Below are 27,377 nucleotides of genomic sequence, written 5' to 3'. Positions count from 1 at the left end.
ACATTCAAGTTGGTGAGATTGGCTTCCTCCTTGTACAAGATCGGGGCTTAGTTAAGTAGAACCGTCGCTTGCTCGACTCATCCTTTCTTTCAACCTTATTAGCATGAGTAGGTAGGCTGTTTCTAATCCACTCTGTAATTTTTTTAACAAAAAATTTGGCTAAAACTTTCATTTTTCAATTTTGTATTGAATAGTGTTTGTTTGATTCCCACGATCTTCTACGTCTTAGGTCTTTCTGTTCCTTCATTTGGCTTACGTTTTTCATGTAACCTTCAGACCGAATGACTATAAAATTACGTCCGATACTTCCATTTATGAGACATCTCTATTTTTCCCTTCGAAAATCCTTAGAATTACCACTGTTTGGCTTTCAACATGCCTCTGACCATCAATATCTCTAAAGTCAATAATTTTATATGAAGAACTATTGAACTATCACTTGCCATATATATATATATATTTTTTTTGGATCTATTTGACACCATTAAAATTTTAGGTGTAATTCATCATATTCAATACCAAATCTATGAAAATTAACAACCAAAATTTAGCTACTAAACCTAACCCTCTTTTTTAAGTATTTGTTTGCTGTATGAAAGGCGATAGAGTGAAAAATCTAGAAGAATTTAGTGAAAAAACGATTTTTTGAATTAAGAAAAATGCCTTTTGAAGTACTTACAAAATACTAAGTACTCTTTATTGTTACTAAAAGACAAAGATGGGTAACATATGGTCAAAATTTTATAAAGAAAAGCTAATAATAGGTAAAAATGAATGATTAACCATAGCAAAGGGTGTGTTTGGTTACATGACCAAATCATATTCAGTACAAGTTCATACTCAGATAAAATGAAAAATGTCAATGTTAAATTTTTCCGAGTGAAAAATTCCAACAAGATTTCATCACTCTATTTTCACTAATAAAACTTAGTCCAGATGGAAGTAACGCCCCCAATTTTGGAAATTATTCAATATCAAAATTGTCGTAGACATTAGACAACTAAACATAATTCATACCTCAATCTCCAGTCAATCACAGAGGAATACCCAATTCAGAGACCTTCATCGCCCTGTTTTCGAGCGAACTCCTATGGCGCTTCAAAAAAGTTGCCATCGAAGCCACCTACAAGTACAGATAGACTCCAAAATTTCGTGATTGTGCATATTATAAGTACCTACCTAAGCTTGTGTCAAATATGTTACTAAATTTTTATTTTGTGTCAAATAAGTTCATTAAGGAATGTATTGGTTATCAAATTTACAAAATTTAGACAAGTTCAAAAAATTCAAATCTATAGAACTCATCAGATAATGTTAAATTGGTTAGCAACCTAATGGCACGTCCCAACTAAACTTGTAATTTAACTTAAAACGAAACATAAAATTCAATTATCAATTGAAGGGGAATGAATAGTATGGCAGGCTGACCTCTGCTCGAAGTTTTAATGCGTCCCTCCCAGAAATTTCCCGCAGCCCATCCATCAAATCTGCAGAAATCAAAAAAATATAAAGACTTCAGAAATTATATGCAATCATGATGTTTAACGTGTACTCTTATTCTCAAGTCTCAACCATTACAGATGCCATACGGAAACAGAATGGAAATATAAATATTTATTTTCGTCCACATGATACTATTAGTTGTGAATGTCATCATACAATGTTAGAAATAATTTACAATTAAATACTATTTGATAATATTTATATTATTCTTTTCCACTTGACAGAACTAACTAAACAGAGTAATCAGGAACAAAATAACTGGAACTAGTCATGCAGCTACCAAGCAGATGCCCCAACAGTACAAGTTATAGTATTAAGAACAAAATATTGCTGTTGAAGATTGATGAATTAAGTAGAGTACAGATTTTGGTATCATACAACAGTACATCATTGCTCTCAGTCCCATTGAAGGTTTTGGTTAAGAACCCTCCTTTTGAATTGAAGATCAATTTAAGGTGGTCAAAAACTGAAAAAAGAAACTATGTTTATCAATACGAAGCTCTCCAAATAACAAAAAAAGCTTGAATAACTCCTCTTTCTCGTAGGTTGCAAGCTTGAATTTCAAAGGTTTCCTTCAATCTTTTTCTCGAGAAAACATCCCTAAACACACTTATTTATCACAAGGATCTACAAGTCTTCCTTAGACTCTTCTTTAAAAGAAGTTAATAGCCCAAAAACTTATTCCATCAAGCTTTAGAATCAAGTATGATGAAAGGGTGCTGCAACCAGTAATTTTGAAATTTAAAAGTCATTGTTCTCGAGAAGGATAAACAATTGAAAGCAAAATGGGATATGAATCTGATGTAGAACTGGGCTTTCTCATAGTTTTAGGGAATATCTCTCATGGGTATGCTGTTGATATCTTCTTTCTCCTCGTCGTAGAAGGTTAAAATTTTAAAGAAGATTGAGATCTTTGTTTGACAGTTTCTACTTGGAACTCTAGATCACATCTTGAGGTTTTCAACCTTCGTGGTCAGGCCACATTTTTGCATTCTTTGTGAGAGTGTGACTAAAGATCTAGATCATATTCTTTGTTGTTGTGACTTTGTGTTTAATGGCCAAGCTCACATATGGATAAAAGGGATTTCTGAGATCTCACTGGTGAGGGATTTGAAAACCTCAGAGAGGCATAGCCTTTCCCTAATTTTGGATAACTGGAGACAAAGCTCACAGATAGGGAAAAGGAAGTTCCTTGCAGTACTGCCAGATCTTGAGTGTCACAAGGGTACTTGGCCAAGCTCTTGCCTTGGGCTACCTCTTGATGGCAAGCCAAGAAGGCTTCCTTTGTTGGCACCTATTATTGAGCGCATTACAAACACACTCCAGAAATGGAAATCGAAATATGCTTTCCTCCCCAAGGGAAACACCTTTGAAGGTCATTCACGAGAATATAGGACCTTTGGCTGAAATCAATGCCTACTTGTTCTCCTAAAGACAAGCCAATGAACCTCCAAAAACAACAAGCCAACAAACCTCCCATTCTCCAGAACTTTTACATTCCAAACCCTAGTGATGAAGGAGTGATTGATGCGGTTGCTGTCCACCCCATGAACAGTACAACTACTGCAAAAGAGACTTTTCGTGCTATAGATGAATATATAAGAAAGATGCTATTTAGTTCCAAAAATCAATACCAATGGTATATCAATAAGCTGCAGCATCATGAGATCTAGAATATTATCTCAGAAGAACTATAATTCCATTGCCCCCTCTGCTCAAATCCGTCAAGATATTTATAACGATAGGGAAGTATCTCAATATCTAATTCAATGTTATGTGACTTATGTCTACAATGTAAGATGGTCAGACTATCAAATTAACAAAAACGTAATAAGAAAGAAAATGTTCATAACCAAATAAAGTCTCTTAAGCATCACTATAACGTAGAAACTAAGACAACTATAGAGTTTCATAAATCAATAAACATACGTGCAGCTTGGGCTTCAGCCTTGTAAATTGACCTTGAAAGATGTTGAATTTGACTTCCAGCATTCCTGTATATTAAAATAGTCAGATGGAGAGAATCTAGTAGTTCTAAACTTTTTTATGTTTTGACTACTACAATGCTTATACATCAGCTCGTTGTAGCCGTATTTCATATCCTTTTCAGCTAGAGCAGCCCTCTCAAGTAGTTTTTTGCTCTCCTTCTTCATCAAGTCCACTGAAAGGTTCAACTCCTTCACGTGCTTCTCAGCCTTTGAAAAAATTGCCTGCTCAAAGGGGGAAAAAATAATAAAACAATCAGCAATAATCAACGAAGGAAAATAATGAACTAATCCAGAGTAACGTCAAAACTCCGGTTGTTCCAAATTCCAATTAGCATACATACAATGAGAATGGATTCATCAACAATTCAATCATAAACCAAGATGGAATAGTTAAGAAAATAAATAAGGTAAGAACCTCCTCAGTTTGAAATCGACCCAACGTATGACGAAACATAAATCTTCTTGGCCCTACAGAAAAGAGCAATCCTTAAAAATCAAGGCTAACTTTACATACACAAAAAAAGAAGGAAAAACAAAACAAAGGAGAGGGTAGAACATAAGGATAATCAACGCAATTCCAGGCAGGCAACTAACAATAATATCTAGGAAAATTCTCCCCAAGGCAGATACTAGTAAAAAGAAAAACTTGATTACACTTTCTTTCTTTCTTTCTTTCTTTCCTTGTTTGTGGAGAATGAGATAGATGGTAAGTCTTTTTTTTCTAAGTGGGGTGCTTCCTTGTATTTTCCAAAAGACTTTATAATTCTAGATTTTCTTGATCGTATGGGAGATCTTTGGATACTTCTAAAGGGAGTTCCGCAGTTCAAACTTTTCACACCCAAAAGGGAAATTTTTGTTTTCATTTCAAAAAAACCAAATTAATTGGTTATGATGAAAATAATAGAAGGGAGAATAAAACAGCTAGCTCTCAAACAAAACCAAGAAAATTACATGAAGGCTCTTCAATTGGCAATAATAGTGGTGGTGTATGTGTTTGATTTGATCATTCGGCATTGATAGAAGAGAGAAAAATTACAAAAAAGGAGAAAGTTTGGACAAGTAAAACACCATAGTGAACCCCTGAAAAAGTTTGGTTCAAGTCAGTGCTCTCCAAGAGGAGGCGTTTCCAAGTGGACAACCCTGGCCTTTCCAAGATCCGATTTTTCAAATATAAGGGGGAGGCAACCTTCACGCATGGATGTGTAACCATATGGAGAATCATTAAATTCCTTCCAAAATTCAGATCCAAGAATTCTTAATATTCCAATATTCCAACAGTGGGCATTTTAGTGAGAGACAGGTGTAAAGATTAGGGAAGAAGGAAATACCCCCTCATTGTAGTAGCTCATGCATCTTCCCAAAGAGAATAGATCATTCACCAATAACAAATTTGATTTTAGAGGAGGAAAAAGAGAGAGAAAAAACAGCGTTTAGGTAGCAATGAAGAACCATGGGCTTCTAAATGAACTAAAACAACAAACAGCACTACACCATCCTGAATGATCTCTGAGTCCTGTTGGTAATAGGGAAGCTCTTGACCACGTTGTCACACATGCACAAAATTCTTGAGAACTTGATCCCAAACCATATGGGACACCACAAGCTTAGCAAGTAAGCTAAGTTCCCGTGGTTCTTTTTTATCACCATATTCCCCTGTTCAAGCCTATATTACGTAACTCTCTTCTGATTATGCAAACAAACAAGTTCAATCTGATATCATTTTGATGAGTTAATTTCAACAAACTCATCTAAACGTATTTATCCAATTGATGCTGAATAGAATAATCTACGCAGTTTGAAACATGAAAAAAATGACATGAGACTAAAGAACTTCCTTGATAGATAAATAAGAATTGATGTGGAAGAAGCTTGCACGTCTCCAAAGAATAGAAAAATCCCAAAACACAACAGGGTCAAGGCCTAATACTACCTACTAAAACTAGACAAATTAGAACCGGAGGATCAGAAGTGAGATCATTGAAATCTGACTTAAAATAAACTAATAACCAGCTTTGGTGTTGAGGGAAATATTACTCCATACCTCGCATAACGAGAAGGGCAGCTGTAAGAGCAACTCCAATAGAAGCAGCTGGGTGTTCCCTTGCTATCATAAACTCATCTACACAGTGATAACATAACATAAATAAATAGGATTGTGAAAGTAAAATAAAAACTTCTCCTTACTTTCTATGAAAAGATTTATTTTCTTATTAAAAGTAAAATAATATAAAAAAGGCCCTCCCATTAGGAGATAATGAAAGATGAACGCAAGCTGAGTTAATTACAAAAACCAAAATAAAAATTCCTACTGTGACACTGGAAGAATAAGAATAAATTTATCTTCTCGGGATATCCATGCCTCGACATTATCTCAGAAAACTTTTGGAGGATAAAGGAAACAAAAATTTTATCAGTTTCATGAAAAGTTTACAAAATAATCCACCAACTATATTAGTCTTACAACAAGTTGCACCTATTCGTATTAATCTCAGAGATAAAATAATTACAAAAAGAATCAGATAAAGAACACAGTGAAGAAAATCAAAACCTAGCTAGGTCACAAAGTTATAAACATCACACAATTTTTTTTTTTTTTTAAATTATAAAAACCAAGCTTTCATTGAGAATAAATTAAAGAATACACGGGGAATAAAGAAAAGCCCAAGAAAAGCGCAACTGCCTCATGAAAGGGCTCCAGTTAAACAAAATGAGACCTAAGCGATAATCGCAAAACTCTTTACAGATGGAAACCCAAAACGAGGTATAAAAGCTAATAAAGGACCACACCTCACTCGCAAATTGCTCCACTCCTCTAAGGATCTTATTGTTATAGTACACGGTTCTAATTCACTTCCTAAGTAATTTTAACAAGAAGGACGAGGGCATTACTCCTGTCAAGCTAATATTGACTTAGCTGAAGTTCTAAAGCATGCAGATAATGGTAGAACAAGAAACATAAAAAGAGACCTTTAACTTTGCGGAAAAAAGCATCCTCGTGAGTTTTAAACTGTGATGCTGCTTGGGGTACAAAATCCTGAAAGATGATTATATTCACCTCAAAAATGTATTATACGATGAGAAGAAACGAACAAATACGAAAAATATAAATTTAACATTTGCACAATCAGTACTGATAACGTTAATTGCAAAATACAGAACTGAGTAAAAAATTGATCATCCAAACTCATAAAAGTACCAAAACACCATGAATTAACCGTTAGATTTTTGTTACTCCTTCATTCACCGGTGCACTTCTTATCTTGATAGGACATCAACTTCATTCCTCAAATTGAATCTGTAAAAATTATTTAATTTGATGGACATCTTGGTTCTCGTTGGTCTTCAAAAATGCAATAATTCATTTGATCTCATAATTGCATCAACCAATATTTTCCACTAGGAATTTTCGACCTTCCAATTGTAAGCACCAAAATTCTTCGATCAAAGTGACGGGGAGTGTGTTGTAGGGTGAATATCACGCGCATTGCAGAGAAAGCAGCAAACTAATGCAACTATAATCAGATTTCAGCAGAAACAAAAAGGGTAGGACTAAGATCAGGATCAGAAGCACAGAAAAGCGAGGAATGTTTTTTTCCCTACTAAATTTTGATTTAACAATAGCCTCAGAAATAAATAGGTATCTTCAGAGTCCATATTTCAAAACAGCACTTCAATGTTTTTCATTGTCCCCTTATCACTTACCATAAATTCGGTGAGAAAGTAAGCGGGACTGTTGAAGTTTAGGGGAAAAAACGTCTAAGCTAATTTATAATCTCAAAGCCTTTCAGCTCTCATTACACAACCAATCAATTAGTACAATAATTTGCTTCTCCATTCCATCTTAATTTTGTTTCAACGATTTATCCAATTCCATGTAGTTATCGATCAGTCTCTCTAATAGATTAATCAAACGTCCCTTTCTCACAACTCCCACATAAAGTGTAAACTTCCACAGAATTATGATCAAACGAGATATTCTCCTGAAACTTCCATTAATGCCAGCTGAAATAAAGTCTTCTTACGAAAGATAACGGGTTTTCAGTAGGACGAACATTTCACAACAGAATTGATTTCTATCCATCTCAAGCCAGGCAGAACATAAACTCTAAACGCTACAGATATCTAATGAAAGTAAATAACAGAAATAAATGTCAGTATACGAAATGACAACGGATTATAAAAGTTGACTAAGGACGCAACCTGAAACGAACGGATATGTGACGAAGAGGCCTCTTGGAGAGAACGAGCAGAGCGAATAGCAGAATCCTTCGATTGAACAACCGAACGCTGCAGGTCCTCTGCAATCGCCGATATGGAAGATACTGCGCTTACATTCTCGAGCGATGGCTCCGGTTGCTTCTCGTCTCCGGCGCCCATTTTCTCCGATCTCGACGAACGGTGTTTCGCCTTCAACTCTCTCCTCCACCAGCACCGCCGTGGAAACTCCGACCAGTTTATGAATTGCGATTGAAAGGGTTCTCAGTTCGTTGCTTGGCCTATTTTTCTCCCCCAAGTAAATCTGATCAAATACATTATTCTATAAAAATTAAATCTAGGTTAAATTATGAAATTGTGTTATAAAAAAAAAAAAAAAAAATCAATAATTTTTTTAATTTTTTTTAAATAAATAAATGATATTTTTTCATTAATTTTAAATGAAACCCAATTATATTTTGTTTTAAAAATACTTTTAAATTTTTAAAACGATCTAAAAAATATTATCCCGCCTTTAAAAAATTCATTAATATTTATAATTTTTTTATGGTAAATTTTTTTAAGTAAAAAAAAGATGTTTTATATAGTTTAGACTTAGTTTATCTAAATTTCTACTTTGAGTCGAGATAGATTCAAATATCTTTTGGCATCTCTTCGTTGGACCTACTCATAATGCCAACTAGCTCGAGTCCTTCGTACATTCCGTGCTCGAAGATAAAGATTCACCTCGGTTCGGTTAGCTGACCACACTAAACGTGTGTGAATTACCGATTACTTTTATGCTATATATATATTATTTATTATTATTATTATTATTTGTGTTTTGCATTTTGAAAAAAAGAAAAAAAGAAAGAGAATATTATATATAAATATATAACTGGATCCAATTATAAATTATATGTTAAATAAAAAATATGGAGGGACACGTGGGGAAGTGCTATTGGGCATTGACGCGCCAAACAGAACCGTCCGGTGAGAGCAGCAATCGAACCATCGAAATTCCAAAACCACCCCCAAGTCCAGGTCACAATCTCGCAAACTCCAAAGGGCAAAAGCGGAAGGAGATAAAAAAGGCGCCTCAAGAGATAAATCCCAGAAGCGCACAAAGCTCCGATTCCCATCGCATAAACGCATTCCCTCTCCTCTCGTTCTCTTCTTTGGAAACCAAAACTCAAAAACTCTCTCCATTTATAAAGCTTTCTCCATCGTCTCTCTCACATACATACCCAGATATAAAACACCTCGCCTTTCAAACTCTTCCCGCTTCCTCAATCAATTCGCAATTTTCCCACTAAATTTCTGGTCCGATCGACTGGAAATTCTTTGCTCAATTCTAGGGTTTCCCATTTGCAAGAGGTCTGGTTTTTGTTTGTGTTCTTTTTAATTTGTTTGTTTGTTTGTTTGGTCTTGTGATCAACAGATCGGGTGTGTTGATGGGTTAGCTTTTGGGTTTTGATTTAGCTTTTTGTTGGGTTTGTGTCTTGCCTTCCTCAGCTGGCACCTAGGGCATGTTTTTCTTAGATTTGCTTGCGAGAGGAGGGTTTGTGTATACCCCTTAATGATTGATCAGAATGGAGTGGTTTTCTATGATCCCCGTATTTCGTTTGACATTTATCGTCAATTTGAGAAGTGGGTCCGTGATTTCTGTACATGATGTATGGATTACTATTTTCAGTTCATTAATGGGCATGGAGTCTTGGTTTTATTTATAATTCATGGGTATCTTCTCCTGATTTTGGGCTTGGGGCATTGAAGAAGTGTGAAGAGCGGTGGTTTCGTAATTTTTTTTTCGAATAATTATTTTGGAGCAAGAATTTAAAGAGTAGAGTTTCATTGTGCAGAGATTTCTTATAAGGAATGGCAGATCAAGGCTTGGAAGGAGCCCAACCCGTTGATCTTAAAAAGCATCCTTCTGGGATTGTACCTACTCTTCAGTGAGTTCTAACTTTTCCAACCACTTGTGCCTTCTGATTTTGTATGATAGCTCTTTTTTGTAGGCTAAATTAAAGCGCTTCATTAGTATTAAGTGTTGGGTTTTTTCCTTTACGATAACTTGGTATCATGGACGAGTTTAGTGATTCACATCCAGAAATTGGGTTACTCTGGAAAAGAGAATAGTTTACTTTTCGGCCTAAGCTACAAATGAGCCTTTAATTTTTACGTAGGTGTGATTTTTTCAACTCTCGAGCTTTGAAATAATCAATATTGAATGGGACGAAAATACACCCAATCTCCTTCTCCCCCCATGTCTCCTTCTTTCTCTTGCGTGCACACACACACACACACACACACAGGGAACACAGCTGTAGATTTGGTAATAAGAGAGTTGAATAGAAGTTCTAAGGATCAGTTACATCCACCAAAAATTTATTGAGACTCCGGAACATCAAAATTTCGTCTATACATAAACAGAGAAAGTCAATTCTGATATATATATAGACTGACAGCTAAGGATTTGTCAAGATTTATGGTCTAAAATGGTCTTTGCATGGTCTTGGTCATCTTGCATAGAATTATTCGGATAAGCTTCTCCTTTCTTGACAAAAAATTCATATATAACTCTAAGATGTGATGACTGATAACCAAGTAAAAGCATTATTCTTGCTGAATAAATTATTTTGGTAAAGACTCGTGTAAGCTAGGGTGCGTTAACATTTTGGTTTGGGCAATGTGTCCCTGTTAGACATTCTGACATTTGTGCACTTGTTAATCATAGTTGAAATATGTCACGTATCAGTTTAAAGTTATAAACATGCTTGGTACAATTTGAATACTTTGAGAGTGAAATACATTGTAAATGCTTTGCATATGCATTATTAACTTTAAGTTTGTTTTCATTTTCTATATTAATATGTAAAATCATTTAGGACATTGATAAGTTGGATTGGATAATAATTTTACATAAAGTATTGTTATTGTATCATAAATATGTGTGTGTATTGTGTATGCATATTCTCACTTTTTCCTAAGATACCTTGAGATTTATTCTCAATGTACAAAACGTTTTAAAAATTGGAAATATTTTGAAGGACTATTGCTCGAGTTTCATTCCCTTCTCAGCCATTCTTTCTAGTTTCGAACTGAAACTTCTACCGAATAGAAATCAGTTTTAAAATGAAACTTAAACTGAAGTAGACAACCTCTTGAAGAAGATTTTAACAGAAACAACTCTGGGTTCTTTATTTGCTGGTTCATACTGCCTTTTGTGAAGTAAGATGTAGGCATCAGTGTCTATTTGTTCTGGCTTTACATGTTTAGGAACTCCAGGTATGTATATATAGTTTATGTTTCTTAATGCACGTATATTGTATTATACTGTTTCTAGGAACATTGTGTCAACAGTCAATCTGGACTGCAAGTTGGATCTGAAGGCCATTGCTCTGCAAGCTCGCAATGCTGAATACAATCCCAAGGCAAGTGATGTTTATTGTAAGCCTATGCAGACTTCGTAAAAGAAAAAAAATATACCATCGCAGATATTTCGCAATTCATCATGGACATCAAGAATCCCATTTTCAGGGTGGAGCTTTGTTGTTTCCTCTTACATTTGAATCTGAATTTTTAAGATTTTCAATTGTTGTTTCTATGAAACAGCGTTTTGCTGCTGTTATCATGAGAATAAGGGAGCCAAAAACCACAGCACTGATATTTGCATCTGGAAAGATGGTAAGTTATTGTCTATCTAATTTACAAACAGCGGGAGCTTGCCTGCCATATTCAGTAGCTTCCAGTGATTTACTTTATTTCTATGTTTGTCATGAAGAAACGTTTGACCTTGTTTGTGTCAAACACACAAAAATGGTATCCTATTTTCTTATTTTTTATATAAAAAAGATAGGCATGTTGGGTCACATCCGAAAGACAAGTTGACCTCATAAAATGTTGACGAGAAAATAAAAAAGAAAAAAAAGTTAACATTACTCATGTACAACCCATTACTTGTCTTATTAAGAAATAATTGTAAAAACCCATCTGAAAGAAATCATAGGGGGAGATCCATATCATGATCAATATTTTATTACATAATATAATGGTAACCTCAAACCCACATACTATTAAGGCATTATGACCTTGATCAAAAGGTCAAAAATTCGAACCTCAACCCGACTCAAAAAAAAAAGCCCCAAACCAATATTTATAATTTATCCTGTCGATATTCTTTGCTTGAATCCCTATTAAACAGGTTCATTGTTCAAATAATTTGTTTTGAAACTTGATGAAATTTGTTTGAATTGAATTTAGGTTGAGTGAGAGTTCTCGTGTACTTAAAGTGCCAGTATAGTTATAAGGATGAATGTTTTTTCTTGTAACTTGGCTGTTGCACTTGAAGAGTATCTTGTTTTAGCTATTTGGATGTATGATGTGGTGTAGGTCTGTACTGGAGCTAAGAGCGAACAACAATCAAAATTAGCTGCAAGAAAGGTACTTAATTTCTTTCCAGTATTCTTAGTGTGTAGAGGTTGTGAAATCACCTCTCTACTCATTGGCTGTTGGGATATCGATGATAGAATCACACTGCTTGAGAAGGTCTACTCGATTTTTATGTTAAAATATTATCATTTCGTTCATTGATTTTTCAAAGGTCTGACTAGTTGTTTAACATCACTCATCAGTCCCCCTCCCCTGATTCAGTGATTTAAATTGAATTTTGAAGTTTAAATCTCACAGATTTCATTTTATAAGTACTCCAGAAATAATGTTTTTAATTTAGGAAATATTTTCACCGAAAACCTCAAAATATGGGCAAAAAATTAGAGATATGAGCTGAGATATGGTTAGTTGTTAGGTTTTAGGTGTGGAGAATAGTTGATAGTTAAAAGTAATTTTTAGTTTACATCTTATTGTAACAAGAAATATGTGTGAATATTTACATATTTAGGCGTTGATATGTTATCTGAGATTAAATCATCATAGGGAACCACTAATCACGATCAGTTGATGTTCAGTTTATTGATTTTCTTATTAATCTAAGATCTTTCCATCTCATGAAACAACGCCCTTCTGTTTAATATGAAGCTATTCTTTATCTGATATTGGACCTTGTTTCCTCTTTCCAGTACGCCCGTATAATCCAAAAACTTGGATTTCCTGCCAAGTTTAAGGTAACGTGCTTCTCTTCCCCTCATGTGTATGGTCCACCGGAAACTCTTTCAGTAAGAACGAAAGAAGACAAAAGAGAGGGAAAATAAGATATGCACAATTAGAGAAGGAAACTAAAATTATGTATCACATTTTCATACAAATTCTTCATCTGACCAATTTTTTTTGCGTGCATGGAATTGCAAATGCCGTCAGGCAGACTCTTAGATCCATGATCTCATTCGCGTTCAAATTGAACAATGAATTAGCTTTACCTCATGATACTTTTAGCTGATGGCCTTTTCTATTGCTTCTCTCATTTATTTAGTGTTTGTTCTTGCTGTAATATATGCTTATGCTTTTTTTATCTGGTGCAGGATTTTAAGATTCAGAATATTGTTGGCTCATGTGATGTTAAGTTCCCCATAAGACTCGAGGGTCTTGCATATTCACACGGTGCCTTTTCAAGTGTAAGCTTTGGATCTTTATCTGTCAGATTCCTAAGGTCCACAGTTTGCAAGCATTTTTCTGCTAGAAATCTTTACCTCTTCTGATATATTCTTTTGGGGGCATGACCTGAATGTATGTATATTTTTGTGCTTGACTATGGTTTGTCCAATATTTTGAGTGATTCTGTGATATGGACTTTTTGTGGGGAACTAGTCCATTATGATTTTTCATGTATCAACAATGTTGAAATTGTACTATATGTTTTATCAGGTTAACCATTATATTTTGATGTTGAACTTCTTAGATATGTGAGATGTAACTTCGTTATTAAAACTTCGCCCTCCGTTTCTTTTCAGTACGAACCAGAGTTATTTCCTGGATTGATTTATCGGATGAAACAACCAAAGATTGTGCTTCTCATTTTCGTTTCTGGAAAAATAGTTCTCACTGGGGCTAAGGTAAAAACTCAACTGCCATTTCCCGTTCTTATTAAAATCAGTGTTGTATTTTTTTTTTAAATATAATTTTATAACAAAGAACCAAGTTCCATTGTTTCCCCCCTCAAAGACTCCACAAAATAGCTCAAGCCCCATCTTACGGAGAAACTCTTCGATCGGCCCCTGTTATCTTATATTCGTATTTTCTAGTCTGAACACTAAATTCAGCAAAAATGTACTTCCAAATAGATTGAAGCGTACCAATAATTAAATTCTTGGTAAGATGATAAAAAATCGTCGATTGTATGGAAATTTATGTCAACGTAGATGTCAGAAATACTATTAGATTACAGATGATATATTAGTAATCAGCTAAGGAGTTTGTTAGCCGGAGATGGTCATGAATAGAGGAGTAATGGAGGGTGAACACGTGATGGTTTAGTTATTTGAGTTCGGGCATGAGTTATTCAGTAGGGAGGTCTCCAAGTTCCTTGACTCGGATATGTTACTGGTCCTCTGATTTCAATAAAGTGCTTTATTATATGCATCAATTATCAAAGATTCAATTAGCAGTCAAAATGATTTTATTACGACTTATGGTCACTTTTGACCAATCTTGAGACAAGGATTAGATGAACAGCATTACCCTCTGTGGATAGTGACTGTCACTCGACCAGTCATCTTTGATCTGTGAATATCTATATTTTGATTCCTTCAGGTGAGAGAGGAGACATACACAGCATTTGAGAACATATACCCAGTGCTTACAGAGTTCAGGAAAAACCAGCAATGGTAAGATGCTTCTCTTGGACTGAATTTCTTCACATTTGGATCTGAGCCTGAATAACCTGAACTCACTCTAAAATAAAACAAGCAAGCTTATTGCTCGTCGTTTCGTCTTTACGAACATATGTTTGCAGCTTTTCTGGTTGTCATTTCGTCTTACCGAACATCTACTTGCAGATTCTTGGCTTTGGACTAGCCATCCGGGAAGTCAATTTTCCTTCATGCTTAGAGAACAAACGGACTGGCACACAGACATTAGCTAGCTAGCCGGAAAAAAGTGTATTTATGGTGAGATTGCTTCCTGTTTGAGGATATGGAAGAAGACCTTTGGTTTTTGGCATAAAATGGAAGGGTCTAGTGATGAGCATTACATGCATGTCTTTTCTTTTAGTGTCCTGTTCATCTGTGTGATAAAAAGTGGAGGGAAGTTGTTGAACTTTCTTTTTTTTTCCTCATTTTTTTTCCTTAAAGTTTTGATATTGTGTGATCATAGTGGGGGATTGTGTATAGAAGAATGTTTTTCTCCATTAACTCACACCAGACAATTATGCAATTTATAATATGCTTTACACAAGGTCATGTAAACTGTAAACTAGTTCTACTTCATAAATTATAAATTATAAGAAGTTATTAGAAACGATTCGAGATGGGTTGTCCTCGTCCATTACAACGAAGATTAGTTTGTTTGTAATTGTTGATGTCGTGCCCAGCTTTGCAGAGCTTCTCTCTCCAGCCCACACAACATATCGAGCATCATTTTCTTCTCTCTCAGAGTGTTCCGACTCTATTGGATCAAGCCAACCTACGCCTAAGTCTAGTATATTTAAGTATGGAGAGACTAAGCTCTATTTTAGAGATTGGACTCTCTTTCCCTACTATTAAGAAATTGTTTCCGAGCCAGGTTTTCTTTCTAGATCCACGTGTTCCTAGTCGGGCCTAAATGGATCCACGTGGTTTTCTTTCTAGATCCACGTGTTCCTAGTCGGGCCTAAATGGATCCACGTGGTTTTCTTTCTAGATCCACGTGTTCCTAGTCGGGCCTAAATGGATCCACGTGTTCATGACTAGTCTATTTAGGGTTAATTACGTTCCCGACTAGTGAATTAAATGGATTAAAATTATAAAGAGGAGGTGGAAAAATATTTTTATTGGATTAAAAATGGATTAACAAATGATAAATGAATTTTTTTGGCACTAAATTTAACTGATTCTAATTGTTAGTTAATTAATTAATCATTTCAATGAATAAGTAACAGATGGGTACATGGAAAGGTTAAAAAAAAAAACGAGTAAGTCAGCATTCTCTTGAAGCATTTATTTATTTCTAAAGGTAAATATATACTCTCATAAATATAATAACTTTTTATTGCCAAGGATCTTGATATCCAGACATCATTGACTCAAACTATCTTATTCAACATGAGAAGGCCCTTACAGCCACCAACAATGGGACATCATCTAGTTCATCGATAGAGACTGATGGAATGAAGAACATTTCTTGTTGTCTGCTTGAAAGCAGCCATTTTTGGATCTAATACTTTACAGTTGCTTTGATGGCGTCCAATATCTACACCAGCCAGAGAGAAAGGTATTATATTGGTTAGGAATGAACATTTTGCCAAATCTTTTACAAGAAGATGGAAGGTAGTCTCTTACTTTGTTCTTAGTAGGCATGTAGAAAGGTTCAAACACAAGAGGGAATGGAGTGTCCAATCCACAAACTCTGGAAACAGGGGCCTCCAACTACAAGAGAAAGAGATACTCATTTTATCTACTCTACTTGTATTGGGTACTCAAACAAAAGTAAGAACATCGAAGTATATCCATAAAACTAGTTGCTTTCTACAAGCCATTGTTCATGTTCTTTGGACAAGCCTCCACCTTCCAAATTTCAAACTAGAGTTTAAGGTTCCTTGGATTGGGGGTGTGAGATAAAAGGTCTTAGCCTACTAAAAAGAGAAATGTGATGTTAGGCCACCGATTACAACCGCTAGGACGAGTACGAAGGGAAATTCACCCTCAACAGGTTAGTTACTGTGAGATCCCACATCGATTAGAGAGATGAATGAGTGCTAGTGAAGACGCTGGGTCCCGAAGAGGGGTGGATTGTGAGATTCCACATCGGTTGGAGAGGAGAACGAAGCATTTTTTATAAGGGTGTGAAAACCTCTCCCCAGCAGATGCGTTATAAACCTTTGAGGGAAAGCCTGAAAGGAAAACCCCAAAGATAACCATATCTGCGAGCGGTAGGCTTGAACTGTGTTACAAATGGTACCAAAGCAGACATTGCTAGCCCCAAAGGGGGTGGACACCGAGCGGTGTGCCAACGAGTACGCTAGGCCCCGAAGGGGGTGGATAGTGAGATCCCACATCGAAGAGAGGAACGAGTGCCAGTGAGGACGCTGATCCGTGAAGAGGGTGAATTGTGAGATCCCACATCAGTTAGAGAAGGAAACGAAGCATTCTTTATAAGGGTGTGGAAACCTCTCTCTAATAAAGGCATTTTAAAAACCTTAAGGGGAAGCCCAAAAGAAAAAGTCCAAAGAGGATAATATCTGCTAGCAGTGGGCTTGGACTGTTACACTTACCGAGGGGGAATAAACAACGGGAGGGCCACCAAGGGAATGTTGGAGTATTTACATAGGGGAAGGAGAGAGTATATTCCATGCTTTGTCTGTTCAGGAAAGTTGAAGGGGAAGGGAGAGTTTACCTGCCCCTCTCTAATCAGCGAGGGAGTAAATTCATCTCTCTGTTTGTGATTCCTAATCTTTTTAAAAATGTACTTTTACCAATAGAAATATGCTGAAAATCCGCGCTCACCCGTAAGAAGCAGCGTTCAACAATGGAAGCGGATATTTCAGCACCAAAGCCTCCAGTAACCGGAGCTTCATGGCTAATCTACAGAGAGAAATGGAGATTAGTAATAACTCTATATCTGTTTCAGTTAAAGTTCTTACTTCTCAGGAAACATGTTATAAAGAAACGAAAATATAACTTACAAGAAGTCGCCCAGTCTTCTTAACTGAGGCCTCCACCGTTTCCTTATCCCATGGTATTAGAGTTCTCAGGTCTATCAGTTCACAGGAGATTCCATCCTGCAATATATATCGAGCAATACGAGATCATTAGTTGATTATGTTCTCGGATCCGAGACTTCGCAGACTGAAATCTAAAAAGTAAACAGTTTACACACATTCTTCAAAGTTTCAGATTGAAGGTTGAAAAGCTTTCAGCCTACAGTAATTAAGCTTCACCATTTTAATATCATTTTAATTATATATAATGAACTTATAGTGTGAGATCCCACATCGGGATCGATTGGAGAGGGAAACGAGTGCCAACGAGGACGCCATGTCCCGAAGAGGGGTGAATTGTGAGATCTCACATCGGTTAGAGAGGAGAACGAAACATTCTTTATAAGGGTGTGTAAGCCTCTCCCTCGTTTTAAAAACCTTGAGGGAAAGCCCAAAAAGGAAAGCCTAAAGAGGACAATATCTGCTAGCGGTGGACTTAGGCTGTTACATGAAGCCTTCCGAGAAATTAGTAGAGTGGGCCAAGGGTACATAATGCAAGGGATAGAGACCCAACCCTTGAACGGATGGGAGAACGTAAGTTGAAAGCCAAGGAGAGCAAGATGGAAAGGTTTCCCTTTCCACCGGTAAGTAAAATAGTGAAAGAAATTCAGCCTGCCATTCAGATGCATATAAAATTCCATTGTCATACAATACAGATACCAGAAAATAAGTAAAGAGATTTACTTTTTCAGCATCAATACAGGCCTGTTCCATAACAGAAAGCTGCGCTCCCCAACCAACCAATGTAATATCACTGCCTTCTCGGATCACCTGAATATCTCGTTTTCAGGTTTATCAAACATTGCGTTATTAATGCACTATGGAATTATTCATAAATAACTAGAAAATGCAAAGAGATAAGATCAAACCTCTGCTTCTGATAGAGGCAACATGAAGTCATCCTCAGGAACTTCTTCAACTGCCAAACGGTAAAGCCACTGAAGACGAACACGCAAAATATTTCATCCCAACTTCTGGACAAACATGGATGCAAACAACTTAGAAAAGTTTTCATACCTTGGGCTCAAAAAATACAACAGGGTTTTGATCACGGATGCAAGAAAGTAGCAATCCCTTGGCTTGGTATGGACTTCGAGGGATGACAACCTGTTTAGCATGAAAACGATAAAATTATGGTTTTCCAAAGAAGTAATAATTCATGCAATGAAGTTAATATAATAGCAAAATAACTGAGACACGTCCTAAGTTAAGTTTATTCTACAAGAAATGATTGAGACTACACGGCAGCAAGAAAAGATGGCATGGTCTACAAACTAGAGGTAAGAGAGGTGAAATTCTGTCCCCCTTTCCTCCAGTTCTGAACTTCTTCAAAATGACTGCTGGTTTTACGGTCAGATAGGGATGCTAACTTTTGGATCATAAAAACTCTATCCTTTGCTCGTCAGAAGACCCTCTGCCAATACATTGGCTGCCAACATATGGGTCATAAATGAAGGCTCCTTAATCTATAAATAACTCTAACGCCGATACATAACGGGCCAAAACAGACGATATCTGCAACCTATGAGCTTGAACTGTTACAAATGGTATCAGAACCAGACACCGGGCACTGTGCCAGCAAGGACACTGAGCCTCCAAGGGGGTGGATCGTGAGATCCCACATCAATTGGAAAGGGGAACGAAACATTCCTTATAAAGGTGTGGAAACCTCTCCCTAGTAGATGCATTTTAAAACCGTGAGGTTGACAGCGATACATAACAGGTCAAAGAGGACAATATCTGCTAGCGGTGAGCTTGGATTGTTACATATTTGTCACAAAGTACTGAAAAGACCTAAAACTTGTCAAGACAAATTAGCAGAAGACGGAAACATACTTTGATACCAGGAACATGACAGAAGAAAGCTTCAGGTGATTGTGAGTGATAATGACCACCATGACCAACAGCTCCATATGGGGCTCTGATTGTTAAACCTGAGAGGATTCGTAAATAAGCGTGACATGAAGGGCCAATAACGAGGAAGTAAACATGAAAGAAGTTGGCTGTATGCAAAGAGAGGAGGAAATCTACCACCACAATTGAACTGATTTCCGCTACGATATCTGAACTTTGCAGCTTCATTAACTATCTACGAAGGGCAAAAATTTTCTCAAGATAATGCCAAACAAGAAGGCAGGAGGAAGAATTTCAACGAAGACGAAAGCTTACCTGATCAAAAGCTGGATAAATGTAATCTGCAAACTGAATTTCTGCTATGGCCCTATTTCCCTACCACGTGAAACGACTTATGTGTTAGAAAAGGGAAAACATGTGAGAAACAAAGCAATTCCATCACATGGCTAAGTATGCAAATTCCTCAAAATTACCATTGCTGCAAGACCAATGCCAAAGCCAACAATTCCCTGTATTAAAAATGAGTTAAAATGAAGCTTTTCACATATACTCGATAATAGAATATTGATCACATGATATTACTAGGAAGAACAATGGCTGTACTCTCATATCGACCTCCAAAATCTCAAAGTCGACGAGTAAGCTACCTGCTCACAAAGAGGGGTATTGAAAACTCGGTCTTTTCCATATCGATCCGCCAATCCAGTTGTGCAACGGAAGACCCCACCGAAGCCCACGTCTTCTCCAAACACATAAGAACTGAATGTGGAAGTATATTGTTCTTAAACAACAAAATTGCTACCAGAACATTAAACAGTTAACAAAGGGTGATAAGAAAACAGCTCAATTCCCATTCATCAAAAAGATATATGTTTATATAGAAGAACTCGAACAGGACGCCCTAGAATGAAGAACAATATCTGAAACCTCTCGATCTCCTATGAAATATCTTTGGTTTCTTCCTACCAAAAACTTACCAAAACAAAGCCTTCGGTAGCTTATTCCTAGAACTCTTTAGCTTTGTGCTTGAAAGGATGACTCTAACAAGTTTAATTAGCCCAAAAAACTGATAGGTCACTGTTGCCCCAAGATTTAATCACATGAAGAACAGAAAGAACACGCTCAGAAATTAACAGTTCCACAAGATTCATCAATCTGTGGAGGAATCGTCCGATCAAATCCAAATAAAGCTCTTAAGATTTCATCAAATTTCCTTCACTTTCATTTCCATGCAAGCTCTCACTAGCTAACAACTCAAAAATTTCAAGCAAAACAGCAACCAAACAGCAGAAAGTCGAAAAACACAGCAAACTCATTACAGAAAAACCACAACCATTTGCGAAAAAAAACAACACAGAATCAAAGAAGATTTTATCAAAACCACAGGGATCACAAACCAAAAAACAAAAAAGCGTAATAAAGAAACACACCGAGGATCAGTTTCAAGGGCAATATGAAGCGCTTGATTGATAGCAGAATACAGATTCATAGATTTTCCTCCATGGCTCGTAAGATTTCCATCAGAGGAAGCAGAAAATCGGCTCCTACAAATGGAGTTCAACAGTTTCGGCGATCTCCTCAAAATCGATACCATTTCGTAAGAGATGAACGAATTGTGACTTGATTTCACACGTTTTTATGCCTAACAAAGAACTGGAAAAGCTTCAAACAGATAATACCGAATCGAACACTCAACCAAAAAAAATTATAAGAAAAAATTAAAAAAAAAAATCACGAGATTATCCAATGAAACAGCTGCTGACACGACGAAACTCTGTCACTTGCGTCTTTGAAATTCATAATTATTAACTTAGAAAAGCCGTTGAAGATTAAATAATCAATAAAAAGATGAACAAATTACTAAAAAAATTAAAAATGTAATAATAATTTATTATTATTATTATTTTTTTTTTTTTTTTTTTACTCTCTTAATTTCCAAAATTCACTCATTATTATTATTATTATTATTATTATTATTATTATTATTATTATTATTGTGGGTCCCACATAGTCAAATGTCTATTTTGTCCTTTTCATTAATGGTATGAATAAATTAGAAATTTGTTGAAACTAATACAAAAATACAAAATATTTAAAAATAAATTAGTGGTAAAATGTGCTTATTACACATAAATGCCCAAAATATCCCTTTTTCTCTTTCTGTGGTGTACATGTTCGGAGTTGGGTTGGGTCGAGGGATTTGTTTGACTCAATACAAAAGATCGAATTGGTTGAATTGGTAACTCAACCCAACCCGACAATTTTCACAACCCAACCCGAAAATTTTCGATTGGGTTCGGGTTGGGTTGTCATTTTTAAAAAAATCAATAAAAAATAAAGAGGGATAACATATTATTAAACATTATCATAAAACTAAAAACAATTAAAATATCGACATTTGTTGAGAACGGGTTAAAGTAAGAAAAATAAAAGGATAGATGGTGAAATTAAAAAAACAATAAAAAAAAAATTATTAGTTTAAAGATACTAGTACGGTTAACTTACCATTATGTTAACTTCTTAATAAAAAAATATTAGTTTAAAGATACTATTACAGTTAACCTACCATTACGGTTAACTTCTTAATAGATTTTATATATTTTTAGTTGGCTCGACCTGAGGGTTTTATTTCATGAACTCGAAACCGAACCGAGTCAGTTCGAATTCAAAAAAAATGAACCCAACCCAATCCGAGAGGCCAATCCAACGCAACCCAACTCTTCTAGTTTGGGTTGGGTTGGTTCAAGTTGTCGAGTGAATGTACACCCCTCCTTTCATCGGTCCTTTTCTTTAAACTATACAAAATATTAAAAAAAATCATAAATTATTTAATACAATTAAATAATTAAAATTTATTATAACTAACCTAGCATTTAAAATCGTATTAGGTATATTCAATTAAAATGAAACTACTTTAAATAATCTTTAGTAAGTAATAAAGTACATAAATATTTATAAATCAATATTCAATAATAAATATAAATATAATTCAACTCGTTAAAATATATATTTTAATTAAAAAGTTTGAAGAGACTAAAAAAAAATATTTAATTATAAAAAGAATTGAATATTTTTTATGTTTATTTATTTCATAACTTTCCATTGTTCAATATTTATTTATAAATCAATTTTCTAAGTATATTCAAAATTTATCGAAGTTTCAAAAATTAAAAAGAAAAAAATGACGGGTGATTATTGATTCGATTTTTACATTTTTGGCTAGAGGATCCAATTACACTATAAACCGTTCGCTTGCATAGATGGAACAAAAGGGAACAAGATCGAAATGACAACATAATCGAGATCGTAAACTTACACTAACTTAAATTTGAGTTTTAAAAGCTTAAAATCAAAATAGATAGTCGTGTTTGAAGTAGTTCAAATTGATCTAATTGAAACTTCGAAGTACAGTAATTTTGAGTTCTTTAAAATTCGTAATTCAACTACATAAAATACGAGTACTAGTTAGCTGCTACATTGTTGAAGTCGAGCGCAGCAGCGGCAGCCATGCTCATAGATCAAAGCCAAACCAGACAGAAAAGGAGAAAGAACATGAAAATAAACATCAAGAAAAAGGGATTTGATCTGATTTGATTGAAGAAAGGAAGGATTTATATGGAACTATTTCCAAACTTGCTTCCATCTAGCTCTTTTACTGATACAGAAGGCAGCCGCCGCAACAGCAGCAAACAGCAGCAGCAGCAAACCAAACAACTTTGTCAGATCTAGAGATTTACAAGACAGGAAATTGACAAACCCAGAAGTAAAAAACTAAGAACAGTGAAGAACAAAAACCAGCTTAGAACAAAGGAGGAAGGGAAGGGAAGAAGAACTTGATAGATCTTAATAGATATGGGGAAAAAAAAGACTAAAGAAGGGAAGAAAAAAGCTAAGACCCTCTAGAAACCAAAACCCTGTTAAAACGCCACAACAGACTCGAAAAAGAAGACCAGATGTGTAACGAAACGAGACAGCATCGTTCATCGTCATCGTCGTCGTCATCATCATCATAATAACTCAGCTCTCACCACCATGGATTTTTCAAAAAATCTAAAAAGCATCATCATCATCATCATCATCAGTAGTATTGTGGATTCATTCTGGAGACTAGCAAAGCAAGAACACATATTCCTTAATTGTAGCCAAAATAAGTATGGAGAGAAGAACTAGCCAGTAGCTTGTTCCTTTTTTTTTTTTTTTTTTTTTATATATCCAAAGCAGCAAAACTTCTGACAAAGCTCCTTGTTCCGACGACAAGAAGCTCGATTATAAACTGCAGGGAGGAGGAAGGAAGAAGAAGAAGGCTCGGCTTGGCTCGGCTCGACTGACCCCGTGCACTTAGTATCCATTTGCTACACCACTTCTCTTCTCTGATGCTGTTGTTGTTGTCGTCGTCATTGGTTTTGTTGTCGTCGTAACTGATCCATTCTCAGAGATCTTTGTCTCCTCCTTTACTAAATCGTCTGAGGCTTCAACTGGCTTTGGTGTTTTCACGTCCACTACTACGTCGGAAACTTCCTTCTCATCGATAGGCTTTCCTTCCCAAACCTGCATTGCTAGAACTGTTAAACGCCATGAAGAGAAGCGAAAGGGTTTCTCGATACCCAGTTGGGACATGTTCTTACCTGTTTCTTGAACTGCTGTTGCTTGGCTTTCTTCTCTTGGATTGTCTTTTGTCGGGTTTCGTAGAAACCGAAATCGTCCAAAATACATGTTTTGCTCGCGTGCTCCTTGAAGATTTTTACCATCTTAAGTCCAGGCTCCAGCTTGATCTACAAAGAAACGTGTTTTTCAGTACCGTACGAATAAGACTAACAACGAATCAAATTGAGTTCATGAGAATAGCTACCTCCTGTGTGTCCCTGCTGTTGGTAACAGGCTTGTTCTCATTGTTCTCAAGAATAATGTGTTTTAATAGACTGTTGGGAACATCCTTCACTATATGCCACTTAACAGGGAAGCAGCCGTTCCATTTGTCTTGTTGCCAGTACTCCAAGTTCTTCTGAAAGTCGACCGGTCCTACCATCTCAGCAAGGCCAACAAATTGCCCACTGGTATTCACCTATCAAAAGACGAACACGATATCAAATGCAAGGGAAAAAAAAAACCCGAAAAGGAAGTAACAATTGACTATCTCGGACAAATACACACCGAAAAGAAAAGAAAAACGGGGCAACCGCCAGCCTTCTCTTGAGCTTCCTGGTATGCAGCATCGAGTTTCTTGTTTCCATTAGGTGTGCTAGCCCAAACATTATACTTGATGCTTTTATGCACGTCATCTTCGCTGTACGACTTAATAACAAAGAATTTGGCCTCAACATATTCCTCGGGAAAATCTGTTTTGTTGTATTGGTCTCGGTCTGGAGTCGACACCTTATCTTTTTCTTCCTCTTCTGTAGCATTCATAGGCGGTAAAAGCTGTCCCTTCACCGCTAGAACAGGCACGAATCCCTTCTGGTTCTTGCTACCCTTGGCTCTGGGTCCCCTATTCAGCTCATTCAAACCATCCATGTTCTCATTTCCATATCCATAATAACCACCATTTCGTCCCCTGGGCTTGTATTTGTTATCCACTGCAAGCCACACACGTCCATTAGATCGAGAATCATAACCATGTGAGGCGAACCCAACACCAGATCTGACCGTGTTCCCAAATTGACCGTACAACTTATTCGGGTACATCCTATTCAAGTAACCCTGGGTGGTATTCATTCCTGACATGGGTCTAGGATCAGGATAACCCTGAAGAAAGAAATATATCATATGATGAGCATTTAATAATGAAAAAGCGATATAAAAGTATAAATATAATGCTCGGAATGCTTACTACATAGTGAGAGCCAGGACGGAAACTTGGATTCCTTGAAGACGGTATGTTGTTCGCATTTGAGATAGAAGAGGTGATATTAGAGTTGTTGACAAGCCTGGATTGTCCATCTGAGTACAGTGGACCGTCCGACCATGGGAAAGGAGACCTCAACCCGTCAAAACCATATCTGGGATCCTGATAACCCGAAGTAGGAATATGTCCTGGCATAGCACTCCTTGCATACGCATTCGAACCAAATGTTGAATTTTGATAAGTAGATTTTAAGGGAGCTGCAACATTGTTTCCCTTTGTTCCCCCACCATTTGTCAAGCCATTACCATTCGGATTAGCCGTTTCAACTGGAACCGGCTTCTGCTCAGTGGCTGCAGAGGTAGAAATGTCTCCCTGGGTTGGAGGAACTGTAGGACTAGGATTATAAGGCCCACTGGTTGGAGTAAGAGGCTGAAAATATGGAGGATATTGATAGTGCTGAGGTCCATACAGCTGACCGTCATTCCCCATAGAGGGAACCGGAGATGCCGCAGGTGAATAAGGACCGTAGGGTCCATATCCATACCCGTGGTGATACATAAGAGATCCATTATCCCCATAAACTCCCTGAAGAACATAGCAGAAGTCACAATTTGATAACAAAAGACGTTGTCGAGGAAATTCATTGTCGTAGTAGCAGCAAAAAACTTACAGAAGTCATTTCAACCCCATCTGAATTCGTATATCTTGAATAATCATCCCAGTCATTACCAGTCCCATCAAAACCTACAATACAACCTTCAAAAAGTTAGATATCACAAAGCAAAAAACAGATGGATATCATTCGAAACCCGCTCGAGTACTCAAATTCTAGCATACATATCAACATACCTCCATAGTAATAAGATGGATATCCATTAGGAAGATAGCACATGCTTGGATCCATGAAGTCCTGTAAAAATGGAGTCACAGACCGTTCATTTGGAATCTGACTAATAGCAGAATTGCCAGAATCAATGGAGCCATATTGATTAGCGGATTGCTGCACAAACAAAGTTTTCAAGAATTAGCTCATTAAATCTCACCAACTCCACCTATGTTGATAGATTTGACACGAAAAACAATTTGAAACAGGAAATTTCTATGAACACTACAATTTTCTTGCAAGACATCTACAAGAACACAGAACTTCAGCTCCAAATCTAGGAAGAAGTACCTTTTTCGTTGGCTCTGGAATCTCAACAGGCTTGGCCTGAGCATCCAATGATAACTTCTGCAGCAAATCTGCAGCTTTTGTAGAAATCAAGAGTAAAGGATACACAAACTTTGTCGCCACAAAATCAATACACAGTCCAGAATCTCAAGAAAAACATAATTTTAACGTTCAAATCCGATATTAAATTCGATACTAACACGCGAGAAAGAAATCATCGAGAAATATACGAAAAGCTATCAGATCCAATCATAAAACAACACAAAAACCTCCATCATTCAAGCGTAAACGAAGATTGAATCAACAAAAAAGCAAACGCATAGCATACTTTCAGCAAATACAGAATAGATCAAACAGACCCAAATACAAAACCTTCCTAACAAAAATTAACTCCCCAATAATCTCTAATCCCAACAGACAAAATAACACAAACCCAGTAAAAGAAAACCACCACAACTGCAAATCCACACAAGCACATCCATAATCAACAGAAGAACAAAATCCCACCACAGATCTACAAATCAAAACCAACAAGAACCAAAAACAGAGATCCAATTCGAGTAAAGAAGAAAAAGGGTAGTCACAAAAAGTTACAAAACAGAAAACCCATATGAAATACGAGAGTAAGGATACGATCCGTAGAAGGAGGTGAAACAACGGTAGCCATAGAAGTAGATCTCGGTGAGCTGAGACAAAAGCAAACGAAGGGGATATAGAGCAAACGAAAGTGGGTGACGAACTGATATAAAAATGAACAGAAAACAACCCTAAAATCCCAGAACGAAGAACTGGGTATGGAAGGGATTTAAGGGTTTAAAGAGATGAAAATCAAAGGGGGAAAAAAACCCTAAATAAAGAGAAGAAAGATGAGTAAAAAGGATAGAGATGGGGGCGAAGAGGAACCAACGGGTCTCGCAGCCGCCAGAGGGTTTCTTCTGGGTTTCGGGAAGAAAAAAAGAGGGTTTTGAATGTCCAAAA

The 27,377-nt window shown here is 36.3% G+C and overlaps 4 protein-coding genes across 5 annotated transcripts; 1 reads left to right on the top strand and 3 right to left on the bottom strand.

Moving 5' to 3' along the window:
* Positions 1–761: 761 nt before the first annotated feature.
* LOC111780615 (chromosome-associated kinesin) lies at positions 762–8,028 on the bottom strand. The gene is made up of 8 exons (XM_023661056.2): positions 7,692–8,028; positions 6,459–6,525; positions 5,533–5,610; positions 3,907–3,959; positions 3,577–3,713; positions 3,433–3,497; positions 1,429–1,487; positions 762–1,123 (listed from the first exon to the last, which is right to left on the bottom strand). Exons 1-8 carry the CDS (start codon positions 7,866–7,868, stop codon positions 1,034–1,036), a joined length of 726 nt encoding a protein of 241 aa, XP_023516824.2. The 5' UTR covers positions 7,869–8,028; the 3' UTR covers positions 762–1,033.
* A 786-nt stretch (positions 8,029–8,814) lies between these two features.
* Positions 8,815–15,105, top strand: LOC111779936 (TATA-box-binding protein). Its single transcript, XM_023660140.2, has 10 exons — positions 8,815–9,062; positions 9,548–9,640; positions 11,032–11,119; positions 11,301–11,372; positions 12,078–12,128; positions 12,764–12,808; positions 13,163–13,255; positions 13,592–13,693; positions 14,391–14,464; positions 14,636–15,105. Coding segments are annotated over exons 2-10 (603 nt in total). The 5' UTR covers positions 8,815–9,062; positions 9,548–9,563; the 3' UTR covers positions 14,637–15,105.
* A 692-nt stretch (positions 15,106–15,797) lies between these two features.
* LOC111779935 (2-oxoisovalerate dehydrogenase subunit beta 1, mitochondrial) lies at positions 15,798–21,177 on the bottom strand. 2 transcript variants are annotated; one of them, XM_023660137.2, is made up of 13 exons: positions 20,817–21,177; positions 20,034–20,145; positions 19,860–19,895; positions 19,702–19,761; positions 19,564–19,621; positions 19,369–19,466; positions 18,550–18,639; positions 18,402–18,470; positions 18,217–18,303; positions 17,458–17,553; positions 17,279–17,356; positions 16,115–16,201; positions 15,798–16,025 (listed from the first exon to the last, which is right to left on the bottom strand). In XM_023660137.2, exons 1-13 carry the CDS (start codon positions 20,978–20,980, stop codon positions 15,990–15,992), a joined length of 1,071 nt encoding a protein of 356 aa, XP_023515905.2. In that variant the 5' UTR covers positions 20,981–21,177; the 3' UTR covers positions 15,798–15,989. The 2 variants fall into 2 exon arrangements, with proteins under 2 accessions (XP_023515905.2, XP_023515907.2); XM_023660139.2 differs by having other exon boundaries at positions 19,702–19,753; positions 20,817–20,958.
* A 2,034-nt stretch (positions 21,178–23,211) lies between these two features.
* Positions 23,212–27,362, bottom strand: LOC111779643 (YTH domain-containing protein ECT4). Its single transcript, XM_023659735.2, has 9 exons — positions 27,033–27,362; positions 26,403–26,476; positions 26,078–26,228; positions 25,899–25,972; positions 25,214–25,813; positions 24,538–25,128; positions 24,236–24,448; positions 24,012–24,158; positions 23,212–23,934 (listed from the first exon to the last, which is right to left on the bottom strand). Exons 1-9 carry the CDS (start codon positions 27,064–27,066, stop codon positions 23,725–23,727), a joined length of 2,094 nt encoding a protein of 697 aa, XP_023515503.2. The 5' UTR covers positions 27,067–27,362; the 3' UTR covers positions 23,212–23,724.
* Positions 27,363–27,377: the final 15 nt, after the last annotated feature.

Source organism: Cucurbita pepo, chromosome 18 (genome assembly GCF_057944985.1).
Source record: "Cucurbita pepo subsp. pepo isolate OVF chromosome 18, ASM5794498v1, whole genome shotgun sequence".
Lineage (NCBI taxonomy): Eukaryota > Viridiplantae > Streptophyta > Magnoliopsida > Cucurbitales > Cucurbitaceae > Cucurbita > Cucurbita pepo.
The sequence above is the reverse complement of the archived record's forward strand: the minus strand, read 5'-3'. Positions and strand labels throughout refer to the sequence as shown.

Bases quoted from the DNA above. Each gene is read 5' to 3' on its own strand.
- LOC111780615 (XM_023661056.2), bottom strand. From the start codon at position 7,868: ATGGGCGCCGGAGACGAGAAGCAACCGGAGCCATCGCTCGAGAATGTA. The intron at 6,526-7,691 runs GTTGCGTCCTTA...ATCATCTTTCAG, and splicing joins CACATATCCGTTCGTTTCAG to GATTTTGTACCCCAAGCAGC. The intron at 5,611-6,458 runs GTCTCTTTTTAT...ATCACTGTGTAG, and splicing joins TTTTTTCCGCAAAGTTAAAG to ATGAGTTTATGATAGCAAGG.
- LOC111779936 (XM_023660140.2), top strand. From the start codon at position 9,564: ATGGCAGATCAAGGCTTGGAAGGAGCCCAACCCGTTGATCTTAAAAAG. The intron at 9,641-11,031 runs GTGAGTTCTAAC...TACTGTTTCTAG, and splicing joins GGGATTGTACCTACTCTTCA to GAACATTGTGTCAACAGTCA. The intron at 13,256-13,591 runs GTAAGCTTTGGA...GTTTCTTTTCAG, and splicing joins CACACGGTGCCTTTTCAAGT to TACGAACCAGAGTTATTTCC.
- LOC111779935 (XM_023660137.2), bottom strand. From the start codon at position 20,980: ATGGTATCGATTTTGAGGAGATCGCCGAAACTGTTGAACTCCATTTGT. The intron at 19,762-19,859 runs GTAATTTTGAGG...TTCACGTGGTAG, and splicing joins GCATTGGTCTTGCAGCAATG to GGAAATAGGGCCATAGCAGA. The intron at 19,467-19,563 runs GTAGATTTCCTC...GAATCCTCTCAG, and splicing joins AAATCAGTTCAATTGTGGTG to GTTTAACAATCAGAGCCCCA.
- LOC111779643 (XM_023659735.2), bottom strand. From the start codon at position 27,066: ATGGCTACCGTTGTTTCACCTCCTTCTACGGATC. The intron at 26,477-27,032 runs GTATCCTTACTC...TTTCTACAAAAG, and splicing joins TTCACCTCCTTCTACGGATC to CTGCAGATTTGCTGCAGAAG. The intron at 23,935-24,011 runs GTAAGAACATGT...CTAGCAATGCAG, and splicing joins AACAGCAGTTCAAGAAACAG to GTTTGGGAAGGAAAGCCTAT.